This window comes from Lipotes vexillifer, unplaced genomic scaffold (assembly GCF_000442215.2).
Source record: "Lipotes vexillifer unplaced genomic scaffold, Lipotes_vexillifer_v1.1 scaffold817, whole genome shotgun sequence".
NCBI classification, from domain to species: domain Eukaryota; kingdom Metazoa; phylum Chordata; class Mammalia; order Artiodactyla; family Lipotidae; genus Lipotes; species Lipotes vexillifer.
The window spans coordinates 282,438-292,786 of NW_006799071.1; the positions used below are offsets into that span (position 1 = coordinate 282,438).

The following is a 10,349-nucleotide window of genomic DNA, read 5'->3' on the forward strand; positions in this document are numbered from 1 at the left end:
ACTTATGTGACAGCAATGTGTTAGACTCAGGGGATATAATGGTGAACAGAGCAAACACAGGCCCTGCTCTCATTTACTAAGGACACTTTTCTTTAACTATGGGCTGACCTGTAGATAAAACTTCTCTAATTGCACTTATGAAGACATGTTTTCTAGGAGTCTCAGTTTAGAAAAATCACAGGAAGAGAGTACAATAAGTTCCCTACCTATGAACGAGTTCTGTTCTGAGAGCACATTCATAAGTCCAATTTGTTTGTAAGTCCAAAAAAGTTAGCCTAGGTACCCAACGTGACTGTCTATATAGTACTGTACTGTAATAGGTTTATAATACTTTTCACACAAATAATACATAAAAAACAAACACAAGGGTTTCTCTGGTGGCGCAGTGGTTAGGAATCCGCCTGACAATGCAGGGGACACAGGTTCAAGTCCTGGTCCGGGAGGATCCCACATGCCGCGGAGCAACAAAGCCCGTGCACCACAACTACTGAGCCTGCACTCTGGAGCCCGCATGCCACAACTACTGAAGCCCGTGCGCCTAGAGCCCATGCTCCGCAACAAGAGAAGCCACCACAATGAGAAACCCGTGCACCACAACTAGAGAAAGGCCGCGCACAGCAACAAAGACCCAACGCAGCCAAAAGTAAAAAAATTAAAAAAAAAAAACACAAAAAATAAAGAAAATATTTTTAATCTTATAGTACAGTACCTTGAAAAGTACAGTAGTACAGTACAACAGCTGGCATACAGGGGCTGGCATCGAGTAAACAGGCAAGAAAAGTTACTGACTGGAGGAGGGAGAGGAGGTAGGAGATGGTAGAGATGAAGGAACATCAGCAATAGGAGACAGAGGGCAAGCTGCAATTTCACTCATGCCTGACGTTGATGGAATGCACGTTTGCATCTTTGGATGTTCGCAACTTGAAGGTTCATACGTAGGGGACTTACTGTAATGAATGCTCCTATTTCCACCATAAAGACTCTCTGTCCCATACTTACTGACTCAGCATGAAAATCAGATATAAAAGCAAGTTCAGTATTACTGAAGTGTCATTTAGCGTATTTGAGATATAAAAATGTTCAATGCTGTACACTGTAAAAATTGTGAGAGAGAATCTGAGAGGAAATTACAATAGTGTTTTTTTGGAAACATTGAGATTGACCACTCTTCCTGAAATATTTTTTGCATAAGTTTGTTTAAACAGTCGTATTTTGCATGTGCAAGTACTACTGGCTGGGAAAACAAAAGCATCCTTCAAAGCAGTGCTTGTTAATGCTGTGCAACTTACATGGTCAGTGAATTACATAATTTGTATTATTAAATTAAAAGTTTTTGGTTCTCCTGAGTTAAGAGGAATGTATAAGGAAATAGGAATTTATTTTATCTAAATAATTCCAACTACAAAATATAAATTAATTGTTTCAGCTGGATATTTACTTAGTTTTAACATGGTAATTTCACTCGGTTTGGCAAAGCAGAGTCACCCTATGACCATGCTTACAACATAGTGACTCTGCTTCAGACAGAGTCACTACTACAAGTGAGTTTACAATTTGGATTCAAAATGCAAAAGAAAACCTGCTTTTTAAAGTAGAATTTTTTTATATAGAATGATTAGTGAGGAGCTCTTCATGTTACAAGATACATTTGAAAGTATTTTCCATTACTAGTCAAACGACTGAAACTGGCTGAAGAACCAGTGTCAGGCCAAGTTAATAATTTCTCAGTTAAAGAGGGTGAGTTGTTACTAATTTTATTAGTGATTCTACTTTGAAACAAATACTTCCCACTACTCTCATTTCAGATTTTTGCATCCTGTTTAATTAAGAGATTTCTTGAAGTTGCAAGTCAAGGTTTTTTGTTTTTTTTTTCCTTTCTGTTATTTTTTAAACTGTTATCATTTGCAGCTACTCATTTGGGTCAATAAAGAATATTTTGACATTCTGCCATCAAAGTTGAGTTCCACTGGAATTTTTGTTTCTAGCTCCAGTTTGGTACACTATGCTTTGTATTATTAGGTATATCTAAACATAGTCATGTTGGTCTTTTACTACTTGGAATATATTGCATTTGAGAATAGGAACTAAGTACTGTACTTTTCTGTATACATTAGAAAAATGGTACCTGAAAATGTTAGAGCCCTCTTATAGAAGCCAGCAGAGGGCAAAACTAATACACTAAGAATAGTAGAGTGGAGAAAAGGACAGAATCTGGATCTTTGACACCATTTTTCAAAGACTGATCATACCATTCCTTATATTGCCACCTCTGGACATTCAGATTTATGTAATAATACACTTAGTGTATAAGGCAGTTTCAGTATGGATTTCCTGTTACTCAGATTGAAACCATCTAACTACTGATACAGTATTATTATCCTACTTTTACAGAAGAGAAACCTGAAGTTTAGAGAAAATAAGTAAGTGGTCATACAGTCAAGGAAGTAGCAGATTGAAGATATGAACTTGGGTGTTCCTGCTTACAACATCTAGGTTCACTCCATCCCCCATCCCCCTATTATCCATTACATGAAAGCTTTCTTTTTTATTTTTATAATTTTTGTTAGTGATTATACTATTACTTATGCTATTAATTAACTATAAGAACTAGCCTAGTAAAAGTCCTTGGGCCAACAACAGCACCCAGAATTGAGTGCTAATAGTGTAGATACTTGCCAGTCCCTCGGTTAAAAGCTACCAAGGTCAACACTGTATTTTTGTTATTAATGCCATATTCTTCTTTCCTGCTTTCTTCTTTTTGCTTGCCTTCTCTTTTATTTTATTTTTTGCAGTATGTGGGCCTCTCACTGTTGTGGCCCCTCCCGTTGCGGAGCACAGGCTCCAGACGCGCAGGCTCAGCGGCCATGGCTCACGGGCCCAGCCGCTCCGCGGCATGTGGGATCTTCCCGGACCGGGGCACGAATCCGCGTCCCGTGCATCAGCAGGCGGACTCTCAACCACTGCACCACCAGGGAATCCCTCCCCTCTCTTTTAAAGGAAGAAGTGTTCCTCCTCTTCCCTATGGCTAGGTTAGCCTCTCTCTTAATGATCTTGCTCTTTTCTTCCCTGCCTTCTTTGAGACTTTGCTCTGTCAGTCATGCAGGATCCTGACTTGTCAATATATTCTTTTCACTTCAGTATATGAATAAATTTGTCATGCCTAACCCCTCTACCCCTTCTCTTGATCCTGATATCTCTTTAAACTATTCTCTCCTTCATTGCATTTACAAAGAGACTTCTAGAAAATGCAACCTACAGTTGTTATTTCCACTATTTTCTGTTAATTGACATTGCTCTCCTAAAAGTTCTGAGGAGGAAGAGGAGCTGCAGCCCTCCCCACCCAAAAGAGGAGGAGGTGATATTATGTTGTGTCGCAAGTTCTCTTCCCAGTTGGGCATGGTTATTAGTGGGCAGGGTCAATATGTGTTAAAATATCATCCATGCCTCATGCTTCCTTGTATTTCCTGTTCCATGTCTCCATGTAGTAAGCAGATCCAGATCGGGCATTGTCCATTGGGCATGCTGACCATCCTGTTTTCTTACCTTCCATTCTTGCCTCCCTCATTCCATCTCTTCTTCCTTAGAACAAGTCAAAGGCAAGATTCGGGGGGAAGTACTAAGCACATGTTAAACCTCATAACTAAGCCATGGGACCCGTTACCTTTGTACCTATTAATAATATATTTATTTTGATGCTGCTATTGTCTATTGTATGTACAGAAAGGAAGAATGATCAATAGGGCAGGATTCTGGCATTACTACTTGGTTTCTGAATGTAATACCAGCAAAATACCATGAAAACAATATTCTGACTCTCAGCAGTCACCATTGACTTTTTTTCTCTCTCCCCCCCCCAGCTTTATTGTTGTATGATTGACAAATTAAAAATGTATATTGTTAAGATACACAATGTGATGTTTTGATATACGTATATACTGTGAAATGATTACCACAATCAAGCTAATTAGCATATTAATCACCTCACAGATTACCTTTTTTGTGGTGAGAACATTTAAGATATATTCTATTAGCAAATTTCAAGTATACAATATATTAACTATTAACTCTAGTCATCATGGTATACATTAGGTCTTCACCATTGACTTTCTAATAGTCAAGTTCAATGATTTGATATGAGTTTTTATTCTCTTTGATCTCTATGCAATATATTTGGTTCTCTTAGCCAGCCTCTCCTTCCTGAAACACTTTACTTGCCTTTTATGCCATGTTACTTTACTAGTTACTTTGGTAACTCAAATCTGTTGGTTTTATTGCCCAGGATTTATTTGCCTGTCTTCCGGCAAAAAAGTACCCCAGGTTTCTTATGGGAATGCCCCCCCAAACACACTTGAAGCCCACATGATTTACTTCTATTAATAGTTCAAGATGTGGGCACTAATTGGCCCTCAGATATGAGTAGAATAGGAAATAGACCTTGGAACCTGCTGTAGTCACTTGGCCACCACATGGAATTTGAGAGTGGAGTGCAAGTAGCAAGAAGCAGATGGAGAGATGGAGCTCTTGGTGACATCCTGGTTTTTGAGGCCCATATTCAGCTGTACTTGAAATCAGCCTGTTTAAAACTTTTCAGAGACAAGAGTCAATAAATCCTCCCTCTCCACCATAATTTTGGCTTAAACCAGTCTGATTTGGGTTTTCTTTCTTTGTGATCTAAACAATAGTAAAACAAACTTTGTGTTTTACTGTGTACATATAAATGCATACAGAAAGTTCTGGAAAGATACATTTCAAAGTGATAGGTGTGGTTATCTCCGGGGAAAGGGAACTGTTATGGTGGGAGAGATGAATGGAAAGGGATCTGTAACAGCTAAAACCACTCTCTCACTTCTTTCCCTCTTCCTGGAGGTTGTAAAGCAAATGTACTTAAAACTTGGGTTTTCAAATTCACCTTGCAAGCCAATAATGATGCTTAGAATTATTATTTACTGTGCAATAGCAACTAGGTATATTTTAAAATTATTTTTCATTTCTAGTAAATGAGTCATTGCTGTACCAATATCTGCTCTGCAAATAAGAAAACAAGGAACAGACTAATTTAGTGGTTGTCAAAAGTTGTACAGTAAAACAGTGATACTGACAGGACTCATGTCTTTTGATCCTTAGCTTTCCATTTCATCATAATCTGTGGTTGGGGCAGGCTTCAGAGAACTATACTTTGGACTCACGCTGTAGTGTTAAAATGAACTTGGCTCCCTCCAAGGGCTGGAAAGAACTCTGTTGAATTCTCTGATCCCGATTTTTCATGTCACATTTCTTTTCAGATGTAACCTGATTGTAGGTATTTAGGTGCCCTGATGATTTGGAGTGGAACCATTTTAAGTAGTTTAGTGTTCTGTGACATAAAAGCTGAATTTCCAGCAAGGGATGCTCAGGAGCCAAGGTGTTCATGCCAGGAGTAAAAGGAAGTTTGTTTCATCTCAGCAAGAGGGAACTGTCAACAGTACCAGCTGATTCTCATCTGGTAGAAGAGTCCTGCTCTTTAAAAGCGATGAACCGGCTCACCACCAGGTGGCGCGGTTTTATTACAGCAGGCTTGGAAAAGGGTGCTCTCTTACCTGAATCTTTTTCTGTAGACTGAATATTAGAGTTCATTGCTCCAGAGCTAAAAGCTCTCTCTGTTTAATTGATCCCTGGGAATTATAAGAGAACCTTACTTTAAAGCCACACAATAAGTTTAAACAGTTAAGCCCTCTAAGCCCATTAGTTCATTTTTCCTTGTTGCTGTTAAGGAAAGTGTTATATTATGGAGATAATCTTGACTGATAATCCAAAGGAAAGCAATTTTGACAAATTATAGTATAAATTTTTATTGAAAACGAAATGACAAAATCCTTTTCTTTAACAAGAACAAGTTTTAGGCTGCATGAAAAAATAGGCCTCAGACTAAGACTTTTGCTCAAATAAGGAAAATAAAAGAGCACTGAAATGATAAGGAACAAAATTATATGATGCTTTACCTCCTGCCCTGAGCCTGAAGAATGAAAGCAAATCGGAGGGACAAAGTTTCTTTTCTAAAGTGGAGCTGTATAAAATGATTTACTACTGACTTCAAAGTGAGGAAGAAAACTAACAACCGGCAATTAACTCAACAGTTTAAAAAACTGGGGGCAAGTAATGTCATCTTTGCTTTGTTTCAAGCAAATGAAGCAGTTAAAATTGCCCCTGCAAATGGAAGGCAACAGTGCAGACTTCTCAGGGGAGAAGACATCCTTCCTTTTATTGAGTATGTTGGGGGAGTTAGGTGGAGATTTCCTCTTAAACCTTAAATCACATCAAATATTGGGTTTACTTTGTAATGTGTAATGTATAAATGTGAATTTTCTTTTACATATCAGGGATCCATGGAAGGAAGTTTGGGATTCACCTGGGGAGATTCATTATCTCTGTCCTCAAAGAAATAAGATGTACTGTGCCTTTAAAATAAGCATAAGTTGAGGAAGGACTGGCGATAAGAAACTTAATTGCTCCAGAACAGACCCATTTTTGTCACAATATTATAAAAGTAAGGAAGGGCACTTGCTATATGCCATAACAGGATATTTTTTCCTAGGCCCTTTCCAGCCTTGACCATCCTCAGGCTTTTATAAGTGGTTCTCTCCTTGCCTTTCCAAACCGTGCAATCATCGTAGGCGGTTTCTCCGGGTCTGAAAGCCTAGTACCCGGCATTCAAACATTGGCTTGCTACCCAGTTGCGGCCCCCAAACTAGGGGGCTTAAAGCTGTAAGGATGCGAGAGCCACGTAAGAAGGAGCCTAGGTCAGAGGTCGCGATCGACCTGGGGGTGGGTTTTAGGGATCGGGGCGGGCTCAGGTTGGCCCCGCCCGGGGAGGGGGCGGAGCGTCTCCGGCCAGGCCCTGCCGGCTGGGGCTGCACGTGACCCGCGGCCCCACCTCCCGCTAGCTCTGCAGCGCCAGCTCGGCAGGCGCGGGGCGTGAGTCTCGAGTGAGACCCGCCAGGCTCCAACTCCGCAGCGCCGGGGCTCGGCGGGCAGCAACTTTCTCCCCGGAGCGGCCGCGGCGGCGGCTGCTGCTGCTGCCGTGGCAGTCGGAGCGGGAGCCGGGAGGAGGAAGGCGGCGGCAGCGGTTCCTTGTGCCCGCTCGGGCTGTCTAGCCCTCCGAGACCGCCGGCCCGCGGAGCCTCGTCCCCCCGGGCAGCCCCGGGCCCCTGCCCTATGTCCCGCAAGGCAAGCGAGAATGTGGAGTACACGCTGCGGAGCCTGAGCAGCCTCATGGGCGAGCGGCGCAGGAAGCAGCAGGAGCCGGACGCGGCGAGCACGGCTGGGGAGCGCAGCCTCCTGGCGGCCGCCGAGTCCAGCGCCAGCCTGCAGGGCTCGGGCGGCGGCGGCGTCGGGGACCTGGAGCGCGCGGCGCGGAGGCAGTTCCAGCAGGATGAGACCCCCGCCTTCGTGTACGTGGTGGCAGTCTTCTCCGCGCTGGGCGGCTTCCTGTTCGGCTATGACACCGGGGTGGTGTCGGGGGCCATGCTGCTGCTCAAGCGGCAGCTCAGCCTGGACGCGCTGTGGCAGGAGCTGCTCGTGTCCAGCACGGTGGGGGCGGCCGCAGTCTCGGCGCTGGCTGGCGGGGCCCTCAACGGCGTCTTCGGCCGCCGCGCCGCCATCCTGCTGGCCAGTGCCCTCTTCACCGCCGGCTCCACGGTGCTGGCTGCGGCGAACAACAAGGAGACGCTGCTCGCCGGCCGCCTGGTTGTAGGGCTCGGCATCGGTGAGTACCGGCTTGGCGAAGGGCGTGCGGGGGGCCCCTGGCGACACCGCCCTTGACCCTGGTCGCTGCGTTCCTTTTGCCCCTTCGGGGTCCCCGTCGGGTCTGGCCGGCTCCCGAGAATACTTCGCCTCTCTTGCTCCTGCTCCGAGGGCCCATCTGTTTGTTAGTCCGGCCTCGCAGGCTCCCCCTAGGGTGGGGGTGGGGGTTCGCTGTAGTCTCTCCGGAGCCCACGAGGAATCTTCGATTTCCCACAGACAAGTGAATCAGCGTGATTGTTGTCTCTCTCAGCCCTTCCGGGAGCCCCGCGTATCACCAGCGTTGTCCTTGATCCAGCCCTACCTGATGCCTATCTAGAGCTTAGGAAGGAGGGTCTCTTTACTTTTCAGCATTGTCTCACCTTGTTTCTCCATTGCTAGACCGTTTCCTTTCCTAGGATTCCAAACTCCGAACCCAATCAGTCTTAAAAGTCACAGTAAGAGAATTTTTAAAGTTAATCAAATCATCTGGACTCTATTTTTTGCTACTCCTCACTTTCCTTTTCTAGTCATTTATCTTTAGGGTGGAGTATTATTTTTTCTTCTCTTTTGCTGTTACTTTTTGTATTGCCCTTTGCTTTTCATTTTCTTCCCAAATGAATTCTTGCCTTTTTTGTTTCTCTGACTTTTTCCTTTAAATCTATATTCACCCATTCTCCTCTTTGTTTTGCCTCTCCTGCTTTCCCTTGGGTCATGTTCACTTCCTAAATTCATTTAGGAACTACTTGCCCTGTGGATAAATGCCTAGCAAGGTAGATGTTTGCAATTTACTTCCAAAATGAAGGGATGTAGGTTCCCTTGGCATTGATTTTTCACCCTGTTTGCTGAGCAGGGGAGGTGCAGTTGGTAAGTTCTTGGCAGATGGAAGCTATTTGGAATGTGCTTAGTATTATGAGAAAACACTTTTGAAACAAAGTAGGGGGTTGAGACTTAAATCTCGCTAATAATTTTTCTAAGATGCACCACTGATGCTTTTTTAATGTTGCCTTTCATAATTCAGTTTTTTTGTTTCCTTTAGGAAAGGAAGTATTGTTGAAGTATTTCTTCCCTATGGCTAGGGATTGATGAAAGAGCCCTTTAGATCTTGGGCTCCTGATGATCTGTCCATTCACCACTTGTTTGACCTTTATGCTTTTTGCCTCTTCTCTGTAGGCTCTATGGGGGAGAGAGCCCCATTTATGCAGCTCCACATGTAGGAACCATGGGCCTAAAACCTAACTCACTGCACTTTTATATCCAAAATCGGTTATTACTGACTTCCTTTTTGTTTGTGTATTGCCCTGTTAATTGGGAAGCAGGACAAGCCTCTCAGTAAAATGTTGAGTTGGTGCATTAAAGTCCAAAATGACCAAAAAGTACAGCTGAAATGAAACCTCTCTGTACAGGAACTACCTGTGCCTTCAGGATTATTTTCTCAGAATTCTCTGCCTGGGATATCAGACTACCTTTTTTGTTTCTTCGGACATTGAAATAATGTAATTTTAGGTAGCAAGATTTGTTCAGTAAGACTGAATCTTATTTGTGATTTTGGAATTCAATACTGTTTTGCAGAGATCTCTACATGAAGTTTCCTAGTGTTTAGCTATGGCAAGTATTGGATATTTGGGTATTATGTTTACTCTTTTATCTGATAGGAAAATTAACCCGCTGTTGTGTGTAAGGGCCCTTTCCAGATGTTGTGAGCAGAACAGTGAGGAGCATTTATATTTCAGTAAGAGTGTCAGGGCAGGACTAAAGCAAGGTAGAACTTTCTAATCTCCATAAGAAAGGATCACAGGGAGGGCTGATGAATTAAAAGAGGGTACCATTACCCCCAACAGAGGAAAGCCTAAACTCTTCCAGATGGAAATGGTATGTTGATGAGTAGTATTTTGACAGTAGAAGTAAGGAAAGGACCTTCTAAGCCAGGGAATGAGTAAAGAAAGGAAACCATAGGCCATACATGGGGAACCAGGTGGATGCAGCCAAGAGGATGAAGCCGGAGGTTAGATTGGAAAGGTTGGTGTGCAAGAACTGCATCTGTGTCTGTGGCATCTGGGCTGCTTGCCTGATAGTGCAGCCAGTTGAGACATGGTCCTGATAAAAAATTAGTTAAATTTTTTTAACTAGTGGCCTGTCTCATTCCAGGGGGAGCACCCCTTAGACTGGAAGCCCTGATACAAAGTTTCGTAAAAAGCCCTCCTCACTTATAAAGTGAAGAATGTTTTAAGGTCATAAACAGGTTTTCAAATAAGCCATATTAAACATCACCACCTTTCAAATTAGGATCTATGTGATGCATGTAATTGTACACATAAAACCCTTAAAACTCACAAAGATTACTAACCGTTCAAAAAAGAAGTCACAAATATTTTTAGCTACAAGGAAATGGGTCCTAACATGAGCATTGTTTTAGGGATACAAAATCAGTTTTGCTTGTTTAGTACACTAAATCTGAGTTTATTTCATGCTGTTTTAAGTAGTTAAATTTTATGTGTGGTCAGGAGTTTTTTGTTGTTGTTCTTTTGATATTTAGTAAATGTTGAAGAATAACAAAATGTGTCTTCTGGTGTGTGTGTGTATATATATATATA

General features: G+C 42.7%; 1 protein-coding gene across 1 annotated transcript in view; it reads left to right on the forward strand.

The window, feature by feature from the left end:
- Positions 1-6,909: 6,909 nt before the first annotated feature.
- SLC2A13 (solute carrier family 2 member 13) overlaps positions 6,910-10,349 on the forward strand; it is a 441,864-nt gene continuing 438,424 nt past the window's right edge. Inside the window, exon 1 of the mRNA XM_007471477.1 lies at positions 6,910-7,741. Within this exon, the coding sequence (XP_007471539.1) occupies positions 7,192-7,741 (550 nt within the window). The 5' untranslated portion in view covers positions 6,910-7,191. The remainder of the gene's footprint in view (positions 7,742-10,349) is intronic.